The 20,597-nt window shown below is 46.1% G+C and overlaps 1 protein-coding gene across 1 annotated transcript in view; it reads left to right on the plus strand.

The window, feature by feature from the left end:
- The window catches only part of col7a1l (collagen type VII alpha 1-like), a 505,550-nt gene that overhangs the window by 289,496 nt on the left and 195,457 nt on the right, over positions 1-20,597 (plus strand). The window contains exons 66-72 of the mRNA XM_070898381.1: positions 2,192-2,269; positions 3,916-3,966; positions 4,844-4,882; positions 4,982-5,035; positions 6,227-6,253; positions 10,128-10,163; positions 11,180-11,239. Of these exons, the coding sequence (XP_070754482.1) occupies positions 2,192-2,269; positions 3,916-3,966; positions 4,844-4,882; positions 4,982-5,035; positions 6,227-6,253; positions 10,128-10,163; positions 11,180-11,239 (345 nt within the window). The remainder of the gene's footprint in view (positions 1-2,191; positions 2,270-3,915; positions 3,967-4,843; positions 4,883-4,981; positions 5,036-6,226; positions 6,254-10,127; positions 10,164-11,179; positions 11,240-20,597) is intronic.

The following is a 20,597-nucleotide window of genomic DNA, read 5'->3' on the forward strand; positions in this document are numbered from 1 at the left end:
CCTCCATTCTAAGTAGTGCCTCTAGTTTCATGGTTTTATTTACAATCCATTACACAATCACATACAAGAACCGATTATACTCCTCAATGTCCTTTACCCTTCATTTTCCCTTCACGATCCTCCGTGACATTACTTTTCTCTGTCCTAGAGTATATCAGGTAGAAATTCAGTATCGCCTCTTTTGGGGGTGGTAGCCGTTGGGATGCGTGAGGCCTGAAGTCTCGTCTCTCTCCAAAAATTCGGGTTACCGCACCTGGAAGGAAGTGGAGCACTAAATCAAGCTTCCCGGGGCGCTAACGGGTCAGACACCTCAGCAGCGCTGCGCACTGGGCCACGTAGCAATGCTGCATCCAAGGGCCCCCCCATCACTTAAAGGGAAGGGCCCACACTGCAAAGTCTGCAAAGTAAAGAGGGACCTACCCGGACCACCATGGAGCGAGGGGCTGCCGCACGATCAGCCCGGCACTCATGTACCAGGACCCCGTGAAGAAACCGGATCAGCAGCACCAACAAGAAGGTAAGTATTTTTTATTTTTCATTCGGCCACCTCACCTTTAATTTGCGCCTCGGTAGTGGTCGGCCGCCCAATCCGTGTCCGCCTCCTGCCGGTGTTTTCACCCGGTGCCGCGGCAGGGGGCGAAAGTGAATTTCGGGGCCGGAGCGCTAATGGAGCGATGGCGTCACATCTCCGGGAGCAGGAGATCGGGGCGCAAAGCCTTAGCGTCGCCGCGAAACTCCCGTCCAATATGGTGGGAGTCGTTAACAGCGCCGCGCGCAGGGACGCTAACAGGCGCAAATGCGCTGCATTTATGTCCTCATAGCACCTTGTCTTGAGTTTACTATTTTCAACTACTTTTCCCTTCCCTACATTTATTTTCAATTCCTCTGTCATTAAAACTAGGATTTTCCCCTCTCATTTGTCTGATTGTACCCGATCCATCAAAAGAAGTGAGATCAATAGGTCAAATAGTCTTTTTAAAATGTTTTCTGTTCCCCCAAACCATGCCCCATTTACCACCCTACGGGCTCTCTGTGGCATGTAACTTCCCTGGGTGATGAGCTGGTACTCATGGCCACTGGGAAGTGCACAAGGAGACAAGCCTGCCTGTCTCTCTAATTCTTTTCTCCCTGTGGAAAAGTATCTGGAACGTGGGAAGCTCAGTACATCCTACGGTGGTAGTGGAGGGAGTTAGTGGCACAAACCCATGCCTCACCAGTCCATGGAACAGAACATTGGAACCCCAACAAGTTGTGTCATCAAACTGCTGTCGTATCATTTCCTCTTCCACCTTTTTGTACATCTGGAAGCTGCTTGTGTCATGATGGAGACATTTTGTTCAAATCTTCACACAGAGGGCAAACTGTGGATGGTGCAGTCAGGCACTACAGGGTAAATTTGAGAGGCTGTGCTATCAGCATGGGAAGTCACTGGTGGAAAGTGCTGGTCGGAGATAGGGCCATAGCACCAGCTTTAGAACCTTACAACATTACCCTTGGGTTTGCATCTCATGGGCCTAGCCTCAAGTCCAGCCCAAGCTGATGGAATGAAAGTCTCCTTTCTCTCCCTATATAACACTGGTTTGACAGTTTTAATCCAGTTCCCGCTGAACATGGACCCACAATGCAGAAGTTGCTCTAATTTGACACTAAAGTGATAATCGTATTCAGAGAGTCTAAGATAGCCAGTGTGTGAAATGGAAAAATGTCACAAGAGCGTTGCTCTTCTGGAATTGGGCTGATAGACCTTGTTGAGGCACATTTTAACAATTAATAAATATAGCAAATTTCTACCCTTTGAACTCTTGGTTGTGCCACACTCTGAGTGCAGGTGTATCTTTTATAGAGATATATTCATATGCTTTAGAGCTGGATTATTTTATTGCATGCATTAACTGGTTTTATCCCACTCTCTCTAGTTAAACAAAGAATGTTGATTACAACAACACAAATACAACAACTTGCATTTATAAAGCACCTTCAACTTAGTAAACCATCCCAAGGCGCGTCACAGTAAGATGCATCATCCGCACAGAAGCATGTAGATAGCCAAACAGACAGCAAGACAGGATGTAAAGATCCCAGAACATACTTTAAAGCACCATTGGGAGCATTAAAAGCACCAATATATTGGCCATGACACTTACATTGTGTTTTTATTTTTTTTCCCCAAAAATCTCGTCTTTTAAAACAGGCAAAACAAAATCCATCTGAGAGTTCGGAGAAGATTTTAGTAAGGGTGCGAAGAATGGATTCATGGCAGGAAGATCAGGTAAGTCACTTTGTGCTATCGTCTCGTTTCATTTCCAACATCAGCTGTTGGTTGTTGCCTTGGGTTGAGTTGCACAGTCGAGACAATCTTTATACAAGAAATCATAATAAATGATCGCGGGCTATACATTCTGCTTTTGTGTGAAATTGTGTGACCCCAATCCATCATTGTCGGTCGATCAATATTAACGGATGGAGATGCACCTTCTGGTAGTATGCAAATTGATGATATACACTTCTGATGCATAATCGGATTGCAGAATCAGAATTTTTACACCAATATAGTTATAAAAAAATGACAACATTAATATCTACAATAATTTTAAATCTGAGATCGACAGATTTTTGCTAGCCAAGGGTATAAACGGATACAGTGCCAAGGCAGGTGGATGGAGTTAAGGTTCCCTGCTGGTTATGTGTACTCATGAAATTCCCCCCATTCTAGTACAACTGAGCACCATATTTTACATGGTATCAGAACCAGAATGCGAAATGAGAATTTCTTCTGCGCTCCGAGGTGTTAAGATCTGGATTTTACTGTATGAAAGGGTGCTGGAGGCAGATTCAATAATGGGGCTGAGTTTGCGACCCCTATGGGTGCATACGAGGTGCACACGCACTGTAGAGGCCCCGCAAGTTCCTGGTTTAGGCTTGCACTGAGCCTTGGCTGAAACCCGGACTTGCAATCTGTCAAGAATCCTCTTGACAGATCGTACGAATCCGAAAGAAAAGGGCCTCCGTGAGCAGAGAGCTGGGCTGCCAACGAATGCCCTTGAAATTCGTATGCCTGGTAAAAGCAGGCCTCCTTTTGTGCTGTAACAATGAAGTGATGGAAAAGCACAAGTAACACTTCTATGATACAAAATATAAAGCGGGAGAAATTGGCCAGCCTTGCGCACATTTTTTCAGCAATATTTCGCCTTTTTTGCCAGTAAAAGGTACTCACCTAAATTGGCCAAAGTTACCGAATGACAGTTTTGAAATATCGCCGAAAAGCGGAGTGACGACGTGCAATGCCAAAAAAAATCGCACTGGTTAAAATTGTCCGTTCAGCGAACCCGTACTCAGGGTGAAAAAAACACCCAAGAAAAGCCTGCGTTGAAACCCCAGAAACAGCAGTAGGCATGAAGACCTATAAAAAAGGGAAGTTGAAGTTTTTATTTTTTAATTCTTTTTCAGTGATTCATTAGTTACGTATATAGTGAATGTTTTCTGATTGTTTATTTTTTGATTTTTGCAATGTTTTTTGTGTGTTTTCTCCCCTCCCAGGGCTTGTATTTTTGGTGGTGGTAGGCCTTGGGCTAAAGTTGCCGATTTTTACCGTCGGGAGCATTTTTTTGCCAATTTTTAAAATGGCGATGTTTTTAGTGGTATTTTTTCCGTAAAATGATGGAAAAAAAACGATATCGCCAAAAACGGAATTTCTAGCCCATAATTTCTTGTGATAAAGAACTTAAAAATATTCTGTCTTAGTAAAATTAGTGGTTTTACTCAGTTAAGCATAAAGTACTGAACGGAATCAGAAATATGTACTTAAGTGCAGTACTGGCTTCGGAGGTTCTATAATGTGGGAAGGATAGAGGCTCAGTTCTGTATACGTTTATCTGAAGTCAGTTATATTTCTGTGCTAATAATTTTGTATCGCAGGTACAGCTACCGGGTGCTGCAGGAATGAGAGAAGTGAAGAAGAGACTGGGGGTAAGAAAAGACAATCTTTTATTACAAGGGGGTTGGTGCATGTAATTGATCCATAGTTAACCAGCCACTGACAAAACCTTGGATTCCAAAGCCAAGCCACAACAAAGTGGCCTTCGTAGCAACCGTGAGCGAGACTCAGTTTTATTGTATATGGCTTGGAAGGTTTGATAGCTCAGTTGGTTGAATTTTGTTTGATAACGCTCATTAAAGGAGTGGGGTCAATCCGGTTTGGCTTTGAATCCTGGCAGAGTCCACTCAGTTTTTCATCATTCTGAACTGGATAAAATGAGTGCCATGTTTTAGTAGGTGGGTGGAAACAGGAGACAATTGGGACTGTTCACCACATATTTGCAATCAGTCCCAGCTGTTCACCAATGGAAATGGGAATGTGCAGCCACAGCAACGTGCATTTATATAGCGCCTTTAATGTCGTAAGATGTCCCAAGATGCTTTACAGGAGCGTTATCAAACAAAATTTGACACTGAGCCATATAAGTTGATATTCGGGCAGAGGGGTAGGTTTTAAGGAGTGTCTTAAAGAAGGCGGAGAGGTTTAGGGAGGGAATTCCAATGCTTAGGGCCTGGGCAGCTGAAGGCACAATGATGGAGCAATTAAAATCAGGGATGCGCAAGAGGCCAGAATTAGAGGAGCACAGATACCTCGGGGGGTTGTAGGGCTGGAGGAGGTTACAGACATAGAGAGGGGCAAGGCTAAATAACTGAATGAAGACTAACATTTGCATGTTCCCTCTCTTATTATTTGTGAATGGACAATTTATAGGGATGTAAATAAAATTACATCATATTCTGAATAACTACACATTAAAGTACTATTGAATATCATAACATAGATTTTTTTTGTTAATTCTTTCCTCAGGAGTCCTATCTCAGTACCAGAGAGTTGAAACGAAAGAAGGTAAATTGCTTCCATCAACACATGTATTGCATGCTAATCATTTCAAATGTTTTTGTTAAAATATAAGTCTGAGGTGTGGATTCTTGTGCCATTTAACAGAATAAGGCTATGAAGATTGCTTCTCCTCCATTGTCATCACAGAAAGGACAACAGGTAACTTTATTTTCAGTTCAAAATTCCTGCTCTTGGTCCAACTAGGATCATGTCCTAACTATTAGACTTTCAAGGTTAGCTGGAGCTGAATGGGAAGAACCCTGACCCTGAGTGATGGGTCTACTCCACCAGGTCCCAGTAATGAGTTAGGCTAGCTGGTCAATCATCAACATTATGTTGGTGTACTGCAGGTCTGCGTGGCTCAGGTATTGTATTATTGAGTCTGCCACAGTGGTTGACTCGGTTTTTCCATTGCCTGGCATGTTATCTTGGTGCCAACTTGGCTCTAAAGTCATTCTGCTTACCTCCCCATTCCAGCTAACCATTCACCACCACAAGAAGGTCAGTCAATAGCTGATTTCCTACATTCCAACAGTGACTACACTTCAAAAAGTACTTCATTGGCTGTAAAGTGCTTTGGAGCATCGTGGTCATGAAAGGAGCTATATAAATGCAGGTCTTTTTTTAAGCCTTTGTGGTCATAAATTCACCCAAACATTTATAATTAGTATATTTCCTGCTTTCTGTAACATAGGAACAGGAGTTAGGGTATTCAGCCCCTCGAGCCTGTTCTGCCATTCAATTAGATTACGGCTGATCTGTATCCCTGCTTGTTTTTAACAACACAGAATATGAAATAACGTTACTATGTTCGCTGTAAGGTAGCTAGACCGTGACTGGCTCCCTTGCAAACTCTTGTGGAAATTGGTCCATAGCATGAACTAATGTTGGGATCTGTTTGATCCATTGTCATATAGTTAACATATAATGAACAACAGAGGAGGCCCACTATACCCCATACTCATTAGAGTATTACAATATTTCAGATACACACACACAAAACTGCAAGAATTTAGATATTTTTACAAAGCAATATGGGCCAAATGTTCATTTTATTGCACCTGAGTGTGTTGAACCTTGGCACAGTGAACAGTGGAAAATCAAGTAGGGAGGGTTGCATGCTCCTAATAATAATGCGTGATTTTTCCTCCATTTAAATGAATGGATAGAAAATCAGGCATGTGATTTTTACCAGCTGATTTTCCACTATGCTCTGTGCCCAGTGGTTCCAATATACTCAGGCACAATGGCAGGAAAATCTGCCCCTTGTTGATATGTTAGAACATGACATGAAAAACAATTAGTATCGCTGCCTTACACAGCGCTGTTGTTTTCTCCCAGGGTGGAAAGGGTCAATCTGGTGAAGTAGGGAATAAGGTGTGTGGGGAAAAAATCAAAAGTGTTGGGGAATATTCTTTCCAATAGAAATAAAAATGTAGGGGCCCAAAATTCATCGATATACCATCCACTACCGCCCGCCTACTGCCCCAAAATGCAATTTTGGTGAAAAAACACATACGTACTGCCGACATACCACTCGGAATATTCATCATGGATATACTGCTGAGCAGTATGCACACCGTCCACCATATAGGACCGCCCGCATACCACCCAAAAAGTCAGATTTTCCTCGCATACTGCTGACTTTCCACCGGAGCTGCATACCATCCTGGAAAAGGTGGTTTTACGCGATGTTAAGTGGGTGGGACTGGGCGGAGTGCTCGGTGCCACCATTTTGAAATCGGGAACAGTCAACTAAAGCAGCACCTCTGGATTTCTGAGGTGAACAGTGGCTTTATAGTGAGATTTACAGTGGGAAAGGTATTTTTTATTGGTACTGAGTAAATTATTAAGATTAAAGGCATTTTAGTTACATTTTTTTCATTGAAAAATATTCTGGAGATTTAAAAAGAATGGGGCCTGTACTATCTCAGCCTGTATTGCTGACTACCTGTCTAATGCAGGATCCAGATGAGAAGGTTTATTGAGTAGAGTTATCAGGGTAATGGAGGAAGTTGCACACTGATGAGGAGAAGGAGGCCTTACCCGCAAAGGATTTTCAGGGAGAAGCGCTCATACATGGACCTGACCAATCGACAGCGCGTTTGAAGGATGCGCTTCCAAAAAGAGGTGATCAATGAGATTTGCCAACTCATGAAGGCAGACCTGCAACCCAGTACCACCAACATAACTGCACTCTCTGTCGCGGTGAAGGTGACTGCGGCACTTTCCTTTTATGCATGTGGCTCTTTTCAGGCATCAGCTGGGGACATATGCTGTATTTCTCAGCACGCTACTCATCGCTGCATTCGACAGGTAACCGAAGCACTGTATGCACGCCGGATGGAATTTATAAACTTCCCAATGACCAGGGAGGCACAGAGTGAGAGGGCTTTGGGATTTGCACGCAGTGCTGGCTTCCCCAAGGTGCAGGGTGCTGTTGACTGTACCCATATTACCCAACGAGCACCATTTAAAACTTTGTAAAACTTCTAACTATAAAACAACTGTAACAACTTCAACAAAACTTTAACGACTTGAATAAACTTTTAAAAATCAAACTTCAATTATTAAATGAACAAGTAAAACAAAAGACCCTTTACTGAACTCGTCCACGATCTCGACCTCGATCGCATGCTACACCACCCTTGGTAACTATTCCCCCCTTTCTTACTCCCGCCCTTCCCTTTCCCACTGCCCGTGAGCCCAGACCTCCCCGTGGTGGTACCAAGCCGGCGTGCAGCATCGCACTCCAATTGCTGCTGCTGTCATTGGGGGTCAGACATTGCAGGCGCAATTAATGGGGCCTCAGGAGAAGCTCGTGATGTGGAAGGCACGGCTTCAGGGCTGGAATCTGCTGGCAGCTCCTCAGCCTCAGGTGCTGTCGACCCGACCACTATGGAACGGGGGGGATTCCATGCCATGTCCCGATCCCGTCGATTGCCGCATGGCATCGACCGAGTCGGCGGTTCGCTCCATCGCGGTGATCAGACGTGACATATCCTCCGACTGTCGTTCTGATAGAGCCGCGATGTTTGCCTTGAGCAGCTCTCGACCGATGTCGACGCTGGCCTGTGACCGACGCATCATGTCCTGGTACGCGCCTAGCTGTCATGCAGCAACCGACATTTTCTGCACCAAACTCCGGCGCCGCGGCAAAGGCGCTGCAACGCTCGGGGTGCCTTGCTGCGGCCCACTCGGTCCTGCAGAATCAGAGGAGCCATGGGGGAATCCCCTGGATATAGAGTCGGTGGTGGAGGATGTTCCAGTTGGCCCACATGGAACTGGTGTACCTCCTCTATCTCCAGTCCCACCGCCACCTCCACTGGCTTCAGGATCAGCGGCTCTTCCTCTTCCTCTTCGTCTTCATCATCTCTGCCAGTGGTGAAGTTGGGAGAGGGCTGGTTGACACCAGAGGTGGAGGCAGTGGGTCTGTCGTCTGGTCTCTCCGTGGAGATGTGGTCTGAATCGGCCGAGTCTGGAAGTACAAAACAACATTTAAAACTGCTTGGCACCAGGGGAGGGGTCAGGGTTACATGAGTGCAAAGTACAGTGACTTAGCGCAGTCTTATTTAAATGTCCACTCCTGTTGTATTACTGCATTACATATCGCAGACAGACAATACATATATGCATTGCGTCACATGCCCCTAACATTGCAGTACACCACATGCGGCCAACATTACATGATATGACTGGACTGCAACACAGACTGGGGATTGTATTGAACTGACCATCCTGTGTGGGTGAGTCAGCTCCAACACTGGTGGTGGCATGGTTACCATCCCCGACCAGGGACAGGGCACGGATCTCTATTTCTGTCAATGGCTCTTGGGTCTTCTGCAGAAGTGAAGTAAATGAAAGTAAAAATCTTCAATCCATTTGACATCGCAGACACACAGGGCCACGCACACACACACACATTAAAACACTGCATTGATCCTCTTGTCATTTCCTGAAAACACGAATACATCGCTGTAATGTTAAGATAAATAACATCATCCGTGTGACACTGAACCTACATTTACATGGTACATGGCACATGGGGGGGTGCATAAATAAAATTATTACTTACTCTTGCGACACTCACCAGGTCGTTCCACCTCTTACGGCACCTTTCCCCAGTGCGTACCATGGAACTTGTGGAGGACACGGCCTCCCCGATCCCGTCCCATATTCTGTTGTACTTCTTTGTGGGGGGCTTTCCACGACCACCCTTCGTTAGGTCGGCATACCTCTCTGGAATATTCTCGAGAAGGGCAGGTAACTCCATCTCGTCGAAGGTGGACGCTCTCAACCTCCCGTCCTTCTTGGTGTTCCTGCGCTTTGAGCATTTCCATTATATTTATGTTGTTATGATTTTTGATTTGTAAAATATGTTATAGTATTGTTCAACCTGTATAATTTTTATTTGTTATGAATATTTTTTAACTCTGCAATCTGTTATTAAACCAGCTGACCCTCGACTAGCTTGCTGCTCCTTCTCACTCTCTTTCCCTCGACTTCAACTCACTGCGCATGCGCGGGTGACCCCTGAAATCGCGGGTAAAAAGCTTCTCTGAAAAAAACAGGGGAAAGAAATCGCGCATGTGCAGTTCAGTGCCGCACTGCCCATCGACAAGAAGGTCGATCTGGATTGACGACCCACCTCCCGCTGCACACCGCTCGCATACCGCCGAGAAAAAATCAACCAAAATTGCGCTCTTCGATCTCGGCGATTTGAAACAACACACCGCCGGCATAATGCCGAGAAATGGGCGGACCTTATGTAATGACCAAATTCAGGCCCTAAATCTGAAGTGAATATTAAATCTGAAGTGAATTAAATTGATCATTTTTTGTTAATTGGCCAATATTTGAATCTTTTCCATTCTATTCACTCTCCATCACAAGGATTGCCAAACACACATCCTGTTTTTCTTTATATTATATTTGTAGGGAGAACCCGGAACAACAGGAAACCAGGTATGAACTGTCATCACCATATTCATTTTATATCTAACAGGCATCAGCATTATGTCATTTTTGCCTCAAGTTATGAACGTCAGTACTGTAGATTAAGTTTTCATCCTGTCGATATGAATTGATATGGATATTGTACCAACAAGTTCTGAGCAACGAAATATAGAAAATACATAAACAATTAATAAAAACAGTCAGAAACTGCAGCTGATGAAAAAGTTAATCAATCCATGTACATGATTCATTCTTTGTGACACAGATCTACAATAATCATTTATTATAATTTCAGGGTGCCAAAGGGGAATTTGGTGAAAAAGGCCAAAAGGTAAGATTAGAGTCTGCATTAATCGTTTGTGCTGTGATGCCTATTTCCCTTGCTAAATTTTTTTGTGCTGATCAAAGTAGGGATTGTCACTGCCGGGATGTGAAACACCCTCCTACATTTAGCAGAATCTGTGCCTAACACTGTTGGGTCAGCATCAATCACAGCCAGGTCAAGCACACCATGAACAGATGCAGAGTAAAGCTCCATCTACCAATCACAACAATGGGGCTGGTTTTCCTATCTATAATGCCCGGTGCTCACCAGTTCATGGAGTGTTAAGGAAAGGAAATGGAGCAAAGGCTCCTAAAACGGAAGTCCAGGCAGGAAGCTCCTGCCTGGAATCTGTATGGGTGAGGGACATGTGGCTGCAGTGGGGCTTGTGTGTGTGGGTGAGGGGCTTGCAGCTGTAGTGGGGCTGCTTGTGTGTGGATGAGGGGCCTGTGGCTGGAGTGGGGCGTGTGTGTGTGGGTGAGGGGGATTTGATTGCAATGAGGCTGCACAATGCGAGTGCCAGGGAATTGGATGTAGTATGGCTACACATTATAGCTGGATTATCCCTCTTCACCCTCCTGGACACCTCTCCAGCTTTTGACTATCCCCTCCGCTGTCAATGCCTCCTTTGTCCAGCTCAGTGAACTGACCTCGCTTGGTTCTACTCTGACCTATCCAATTGTAGCCAGAGCAACCCCAGCAATGGCTTCTCTTCCCACTTCATGCTGTTACCTCTAGGGTCTCCCAAGGACCTGCTGGAAATTTGAAATAAAACAGCTGGAAATACTCGAGTCAGTCAGCATTCGAAAATGAAAGACAGGCTACTATTTCCAGTGTGACCTTTCATCCGAACCGATTTAGGAGTGTTAACTAAGATTAGGTTATGTGCACAATTAATTAGATCTATTCAAATTGATACTAATTTATAAAATCGCCCAAAAAATATGTTTCCACAATTATGATCAATGGTTGTTCAATGAATGCTCATTATTTGGGATCAATAATGACTCTAGCTTGTTTTCCAGGGAGAGCCTGGCATTGGTTTCAGAGGCCCAATCGGTCAATCAGGATCTCCTGGACAAAAGGTGTGAAGTCTGCTTCATCGCGGCATTTGTTTGTTTAGTGTATAACATGTCAAAAATCAACCATCATCTGTGCAGGTCTGCGAAGCTATGCTTGCTGTTTTATCGCCTTGAGTTTAAAGGCCAATGTTTCACCAGCAGAAAAGGATACCGCTCTCAGATCATGTAAATGGATTGCACTCCCACCAAAGAATTCTGCCCGCCAATGCGCAACTTTTAGGCAGTACCCATGGCACCCCCTTTCTGAAGGGACTTATGGGTTCCCCACTAATCCGGAGCGCCAACAGATCGAAAGGTTGGCTCAGCGGAGGTATGGGTTACCCGCTTAACATTTGGTTCATGAGACCACTGCACAACTCCCAAGGGCCTACAACAAATGACCGGCCATTCATCACATTGCCGTTTGTGGGATGTTGCTAACGCGAAATGGCTTCCGTGTTTGGCTTATTGAATGTCAGTTCCCATGTTCCAAAAAGCAGCTCACTGAGTGAATCGTTTTGAGTCATTTTGTTGAAGTGATAATCAAGGCCCTTGGACATCCATGGCTGCATTTTAGAACAGAATTGAGAAAAATCTGGTCCCTCCTCCCGACAAAAAACTCATCTTTTATCATCAGTCTCAGCTACTAGCTGCTGCTGCTCCAGGGGAATTAGCTCTGTGGTAAGCTGGCTTGTTGCTGAGGCATGTTGTTAACGTGCAGATAATATAAGGCATTGCTTCATACCTACTGAAACACAGGTTTCAATTGGATAAACCAGGACCATGTTAGAATGATACAGCACCAAAGAGCTGTGGAGGCTGGGTCATTGAATAAATTTAAGACAGAAATAGACAGCTTCTTAACCAATAAGGGAATGAGGGGTTATGGGGAGTGGGCAGGGAAGTGGACCTGAGTCCATGATCGGATCAGCCATGATTGTCTTAAATGGCGGAGCAGGCTCGTGGGGCCATATGGCCTACCCCTGCTCCTATTTCTTATGTTATGTTCTTATGAAGGAGACCATTCAGCCCATCACACCTGCGCCGGCTCTCTGAAAGCGCTATCCAAATAGTCCCACTCCCCAGCTCTTTCGCCAAATATTCAAAATGTTTCCTTTTTAAGAATATAATCCAATTATATATAATATAATAAGTATAAGTATACTGCACAAGTATGTACAGCAGTGCCTGGTCTTCAGTCGTCTTGGATCCCCTTGCCACTGGACCAAGACCTAGCTCTGTCAAGCCCGTGTGGTGGCTGGTGTGCAACGGCCACCACACATTAAAAAAATCCACGCACAGGCATCTTCCACAATTTAAGATGAAGTTCAGGACCTGGAACGTCAGAACCCTCATGGACCAACCCCAACAGCGACAGACCGGAACGTCGCACCGCTATCATTGCCCGGGAACTCAGGCGCTTCGACATAGACATCGCTGCCCTAAGCGGTGGGCAGGGGAAGGCCAGCTCAAAGAACAAGGTGGTAGCTACACCTTCTTCTGGAAAGGCAAACCAGGAGCCGAACGCCGCTTCCATGGGGTAGGCTTCGCCATAAAGAATGAGCTGGCAGGCCATCTCAGAGACTCCCGCTGCAGGATAACCGAATGCCTCATGACTTCACCCTAGCCCGGAACCAGTGCACTACAGTCTTCAGCGCGTACGCCCCAACACTGGAAGCTACAGATGAGACCAAAGAGGAATTCTACTCCAGCCTCGAATAATCCCTGACCTGAGTCCCAACGGGCGACAAGCTGATCGTCCTTGGCGACTTCAATGCCAGAGTTGGAAAGGACACAGACCTCTGGGGAGGTGTGTTCGGCAGAGAGGGGGTAGGGAAAGCCAACTCCAATGGCACCCTCCTCCTGACGAAATGCTTACAACATGGCCTCGTCATAACCAACACATTGTTGCATCAGAGAGACAAATACAACGCTTTCATGGCAACACCCTCGCTCCAAGCACTGGCATCTGCTAGATTACATCATCGTCCAAGCGAGGTACCGCAAAGACGTGCGCATCACCCTGCGCCAAGACAGGAGCCGACGACTGCTGGACGGACCGCCGCCTTATTCGTTCTGTCATCATCATCAACATAGTCCCAAAACAGCAGCAGCAACAGAAACAATGCCCAGGAAAATCAATGCTGGAGCACTCAAAGATCCTGCTAGGAAAGTCATAGAAACATAGAAACATAGAAAATAGGTGCAGGAGCAGGCCATTCAGCCCTTCTAGCCTGCACCGCCATTCAATGAGTTCATGGCTGAACATGAAACTTCAGTACCCACTTCCTGCTTTCTCGCCATACCCCTTGATCCCCCGAGTAGTAAGGACTTCATCTAACTCCCTTTTGAATATATTTAGTGAATTGGCCTCAACTACTTTCTGTGGTAGAGAATTCCACAGGTTCACCACTCTCTGGGTGAAGAAGTTTCTCCTCATCTCGGTCCTAAATGGCTTACCCCTTATCCTCAGACTGTGACCCCTGGTTCTGGACTTCCCCAACATTGGGAACATTCTTCCTGCATCTAACCTGTCTAAACCCGTCAGAATTTTAAACGTTTCCATGAGGTCCCCTCTCATTCTTCTGAACTCCAGTGAATACAAGCCCAGTTGATCCAGTCTTTCTTGATAGGTCAGTCCCGCCATCCCGGGAATCAGTCTGGTGAATCTTCGCTGCACTCCCTCAATAGCAAGAATGTCCTTCCTCAAGTTAGGAGACCAAAACTGTACACAATACTCCAGGTGTGGCCTCACCAAGGCCCTGTACAACTGTAGCAACACCTCCCTGCCCCTGTATTCAAATCCCCTCGCTATGAAGGCCAACATTCCATTTGCTTTCTTAACCGCCTGCTGTACCTGCATGCTAACCTTCAATGACTGATGTACCATGACACCCAGGTCTCGTTGCACCTTCCCTTTTCCTAATCTGTCACCATTCAGATAATAGTCTGTCTCTCTGTTTTTACCACCAAAGTGGATAACCTCACATTTATCCACATTATACTTCATCTGCCATGCATTTGCCCACTCACCTAACCTATCCAAGTCACTCTGCAGCCTAATAGCATCCTCCTCGCAGCTCACACTGCCACCCAACTTAGGGTCATCTGCAAATTTGGAGATACTGCATTTAATCCCCTCGTCTAAATCATTAATGTACAATGTAAACAGCTGGGGCCCCAGCACAGAACCTTGCGGCACCCCACTAGTCACTGCCTGCCATTCTGAAAAGTACCCGTTTACTCCTACTCTTTGCTTCCTGTCTGACAACCAGTTCTCAATCCACGTCAGCACACTATCCCCAATCCCATGTGCTTTAACTTTGCACATTAATCTCTTGTGTGGGACCTTGTCGAAAGCCTTCTGAAAGTCCAAATATACCACATCAACTGGTTCTCCTTTGTCCACTTTACTGGAAACATCCTCAAAAAATTCCAGAAGATTTGTCAAGCATGATTTCCCTTTCACAAATCAATGCTGACTTGGACCTATCATGTCACCATTTTCCAGATGCACTGCTATGACATCCTTAATAATTGATTCCATCATTTTACCCACTACTGATGTCAGGCTGACCGGTCTATAATTCCCTGTTTTCTCTCTCCCTCCTTTTTTAAAAAGTGGGGTTACATTGGCTACCCTCCACTCCAGAGGAACTGATCCAGAGTCAATGGAATGTTGGAAAATGACTGTCAATGCATCCGCTATTTCCAAGGCCACCTCCTTAAGTACTCTGGGATGCAGTCCATCAGGCCCTGGGGATTTATCGGCCTTCAATTCCATCAATTTCCCCAACACAATTTCCCGACTAATAAAGATTTCCCTCAGTTCCCCCTCCTTACTAGACCCTCTGACCCCTTTTATATCCGGAAGGTTGTTTGTATCCTCCTTAGTGAATACCGAACCAAAGTACTTGTTCAATTGGTCCGCCATTTCTTTGTTCCCCGTTATGATTTCCCCTGATTCTGACTGCAGGGGATCTACGTTTGTCTTTACTAACCTTTTTCTCTTTACATACCTATAGAAACTTTTGCAATCCGCCTTAATGTTCCCTGCAAGCTTCTTCTCGTACTCCATTTTCCCTGCCCTAATCAAACCCTTTGTCCTCCTCTGCTGAGTTCTAAATCTCTCCCAGTCCCCAGGTTCGCTGCTATTTCTGGCCAATTTGTATGCCACTTCCTTGGCTTTAATACTATCCCTGATTTCCCTTGATAGCCACGGTTGAGCCACCTTCCCTTTTTTATTTTTACGCCAGACAGGAATGTACAATTGTTGTAATTCATCCATGCGGTCTCTAAATGTCTGCCATTGCCCATCCACAGTCAACCCCCTAAGTATCATTCGCCAATCTATCCTAGCCAATTCACACCTCATACCTTCAAAGTTACCCTTCTTTAAGTTCTGGATCATGGTCTCTGAATTTACTGTTTCATTCTCCATCCTAATGCAGAATTCCACCATATTATGGTCACTCTTCCCCAAGGGGCCTCGCACAATGAGATTGATAATTAATCCTCTCTCATTACACAACACCCAGTCTAAGATGGCCTCCCCCCTAGTTGGTTCCTCAACATATTGGTCTAGAAAACCATCCCTTATGCACTCCAGGAAATCCTCCTCCACCGTATTGCTTCCAGTTTGGCTAGCCCAATCTATGTGCATATTAAAGTCACCCATTATAACTGCTACACCTTTATTGCATGCACCCCTAATTTCCTGTTTGATGCCCTCCCCAACATCCCTATTACTGTTTGGAGGTCTGTACACAACTCCTACTAATGTTTTTTGCCCTTTGGTGTTCTGCAGCTCTACCCATATAGATTCCACATCATCCAAGCTAATGTCTTTCCTAACTATTGCATTAATCTCTTCTTTAACCAGCAATGCTACCCCACCTCCTTTTCCTTTTATTCTATCCTTCCTGAATGTTGAATACCCCTGAATGTTGAATTCCCAGCCCTGATCATCCTGGAGCCACGTCTCCGTAATCCCAAGCACATCATATTTGTTAACATCTATTTGCACAATTAATTCATCCACCTTATTGTGGATACTCCTTGCATTAAGACACAAAGCCTTCAGGCTTGTTTTTTTAACACCCTTTGTCCTTTTAGAATTTTGCTGTACGGTGGCCCTTTTTGTTCTTTGCCTTGGGTTTCTCTGCCATCCACTTTTCCTCATCTCCTTTCTGTCTTTTGCTTTTGCCTCCTTTTTGTTTCCCTCTGTCTCCCTGCATTGGTTTCCATCCCCCTGCCATATTAGTTTAAATCCTCCCCAACAGCACTAGCAAACACTCCCCCTAGGACATTGGTTCCGGTCCTGCCCAGGTGCAGACCGTCCGGTTTGTACTGGTCCCACCTCCCCCAGAACCGGTCCCAATGCCCCAGGAATTTGAATCCCTCCCTGCTGCACCACTGCTCAAGCCACGTATTCATCTGCGCTATCCTGCGATTCCTACTCTGACTAGCACGTGGCACTGGTAGCAATCCCGAGATTACTACTTTTGAGGTCCTACTTTTTAATTTAGCTCCTAGCTCCTTAAATTCGTTTTGTAGGACCTCATCCCTTTTTTTGCCTATGTCGTTGGTACCAATGTGCACCACGACAACTGGCTGTTCTCCTTCCCATTTCAGAATGTCCTGCACCCGCTCCGAGACACCCTTGACCCTTGCACCAGGGAGGCAACATACCATCCTGGAGTCTCGGTCGCGGCCGCAGAAACGCCTATCTATTCTCCTCACCATTGAATCCCCTATCACTATTGCTGTCCCACTCTTTTTCTTGCCCTCCTGTGCAGCAGAGCCAGCCACGGTGCCATGAACTTGGCTGCTGCTGCCCTCCCCTGATGAGTCATTCCCCTTAACAGTACTCAAAACGGTGTATTTGTTTTGCAGGCACTACCTTCTTGCACTACTCTTCCTGCTGGTCTTCCATTCCCTATCTGGCTGTGGACCCTTTCCCTGCGGTAAGACCATCTCACTACACGTGATACGTCATTCTCAGCATCGTGGATGCTCCAGAGTGAATCCACCCTCAGCTCCAATTCCATAACGCGGACCGTCAGGAGCTTGAGGTGGACACACTTCCTGCACATGTAGTCGTCAGGGACACCGGAAGTGTCCCTGAGTTCCCACATGGTACAGGAGGAGCATAACACCCGACCGAGCTCTCCTGCCATGACTGAATCCTATTCAGCCAGCTCCTCGCTCCCAACCTGATGACTCCCAGTGACCCAGAGACGCAGAGTGTCCACATTGCCTGATCTGCCCTTAAGGCCTCCATAATTAACACCTGTGAAGAGACGTTCGGTCACTCGACCAGGAAACACCAAGACTGGTTCGACGAGAATGACCAGGAGATCCAGGAGTTAATATGCCACAGGCGCAAGGCATACTTGGACTGGAAGCAGCAACATAACTCGAGCACGAAAGCAGTTTTGCAGACGTCTGAAGGCCGAGGTCCAACAGAAAACCCATGACCTAAAGAACAGATGGTGGGTGGAGAAAGCACAAGAAATCCAGCAGCTAGCCAACAACCATGACATGCGAGGATTCTTCAAAGCAGTCAAGACGACCTATGGCCCAAGCACTTAAGGCCCTACCCCACTTCTGGCCAAGAACGGAGAGGTGCTCATCGAGGACTTAGAGGGCAGTCAGTGCTCGCTGGAAGGAGCACTTCGAAGATTCCTTAACCGAGGAAATGGCAGAGACTTTGAACAAATATTTTGTATCGGTCTTCATGGTAGAAGACACTTAAAAAAAAAACAATAGTGGATAATCAAGGGGCTATAGGGAGGGAGGAACTTAAAACAATCACTATCACTAAAGAAATAGTACTCAGCAAAATAATGAGACTAAAGGTGGACAAGTCCCCTGGACCTGATGGCTGGCATCCTCGGGTCTTAAAAGAAGTGGTCGCAGAGATAGTGGATGCATTGGTTGTAATTTACCGAAATTCCTTGGATTCTGGGGAGGTCCCAGCAGATTGGAAAACCACAAGTGTAACGCCTCTGTTTAAAAAAGGAGGCAGACAGAAAGCAACCAGACCAGTTAGCCTAACATCTGTCGTTGGGAAAATGCTGGAGTCCATTATTAAGGAAGCAGTAGCAGGACATTTGGAAAAGCATAGTTCAATCAAGCAGAAGTCAGCATGGTTTTATGAAAAGGAAGTCATGTTTGACAAATTTGCTGGAATTCTTTGAGGATGTAACAAGCAGGGTGGATAAAGGGGAACCAGTGGATGTGGTGTATTTGGATTTCGAGAAGGCATTCGATAAAGTGTCACATAAAAGGTTACTGCACAAGATAAAAGTTCACGGAGTTGGGGGTAATATATTAGCATAGATAGAGGATTGGCTAACTAACAGAAAACAGAGAGTCGGGGTAAATGGGCCATTTTCCGGTTGGCAAACAGTAACTCGTGGGGTGTCGCAGGGATTGGTGCTGTTGTAACTATTTACAATCTACATTAATGACTTGGACGAAGGGATCGAGTGTAATGTAGCCAAGTTTGCTGATGATACAAAGATGGGTGGGAAAGCAAATTGTGATGAGGACACAAAAAATCTGCAAAGGGATATAGACAGGCTAAGTAAGCGGGCAAAAAGTTGGCAGATGGAGTATAATGTGGGAAAATGTGAGGTTATCCACTTTGGCAGAAAGAATAAAAAAGCAAACTATTTTTTAAATGGAGAAAAATTGCAAAGTGCTGCAGTACAAAGAGACCTGGGGATCCTTGTGCATGAAACACAAAAAGTTGATATGCAGGTACAGCAAGTGATCAGGAAGGCAAATGGAATGTTGGCCTTTATTGCAAGGGGGATAGAGTATAAAAGCAGAGAAGTCCTGCTACAACTGTACAGGGTATTGGTGAGGCCACACCTGGAGTACTGCGTACAGTTTTGGTCTCCGTATTTAAGGAAGGATATACTTGCATTGGAGGTGTTATGTAATGATGCGTGTATCGTCCCAGTACCTTAAATGTAATGTAAGTACTATGCCACACCACAGAGGGCGCTGCGGTGGGAAACCCTGGTAGTACCTGTAACAAGGACTATATAAGGGTGACCACCACACCTGAGAGGCACTCTGGAGCTGAACAATAAAGGACGAAGGTCACAGCAGTTAGACTTACACCAGACCGTGTGGAGTCAGTGATTTGTGTGCTACATACACCACATTGGCAACGAGGAAGCAGGCGAATTCCACGCAACCATGGCTACTCTGGGCTCGCTAAAGGATTTTACCGTGGGCAACGATTGGGAGGCCTTTACGGAAAGGCTCGAGTACTACTTCACAACAAACAACCTGACGGAGGACACATACGCAATGAGAGAGAAGCGTAAGGCGATATTGCTCTCCAGTTGTGGAGATGAGGTTTACTGTCTCGTCAGGGATTTGCTGACACCTGGGAGCACCAGGGACAAGTCATACGAGGAGCTGACTGAACTCATTTGTGACCAGTTGAAACCGAAGGAGAGCATCCTCATGGCCAGATACAAATTTTACCATCACTGCAGACCTGAGGGCCAGGATGTCACCAAATATGCTGCGGACCTCAGGAGACTCGCGGCGCCGTGTGATTTTGGGGCACACCTTGACGAGGCTTTGCGGGACGTTTTCGTTATGGGGATTGGCCACGAGGGCCTCCTTCACAAGCTGCTGGCCACGGAACCCATAGTCACTCTGACAAAGGCCATCACCATCAGCCGGGCATATATGACCTCGACTTGCAGCACCAAGTAAATAATCCACACAGTCTCGAACCCGGCAGGCACTGTCCACAGGATAGCGCCCACCATGGACAAAACTGCAGAACGTGGCTCTGCCCGGGGCAGAGAGCATGGACCTCGGGATCCTGGAGCTCAGAGTCCGCTGAGGGGGGCCAATCAAGCAGCACCATGCTGGCATTGTGGAAGAAGCCATGGGGCTCACCGGTGCAGGTTTGCGGAGTACACGTGCAATACCTGCCACGTTAAAGGCCACCTTCAGCGTATGTGTAAAAGAAATCGGACTCACCATGTGGCTGAGGAGATGGGGGATGATCCACTGTTCAACGAGGAGCAGGCAGAAGATGATGAGGTGTTGGGACTGTACACGTGTACCGACGATTCGCCCCCAGTGATAAGGGAAGTAAAAATCAACGGAGTCCCTGTGAGTATGGAAGTGGACACGGGCTCGGGTCCGTCATTGATGAGTCGGAGAACTTTTGATAAACTGTGCATTAACCCGGCTGCACGACCCAAGCTGGTCCCGGTCACGGTGAAGCTGCGTACCTACACCAGGGAACTAATACCTGTTCTCGGCAGAGCGATGGTGCAGGTATCCCACGGAGACGAGACGCACGGTTTACCTTTGTGGGTCATTGCAGGCGATGGGCCGA

The sequence above is a fragment of the Pristiophorus japonicus genome, chromosome 13 (assembly GCF_044704955.1).
Source record: "Pristiophorus japonicus isolate sPriJap1 chromosome 13, sPriJap1.hap1, whole genome shotgun sequence".
Taxonomy (NCBI): Eukaryota; Metazoa; Chordata; class Chondrichthyes; family Pristiophoridae; genus Pristiophorus; species Pristiophorus japonicus.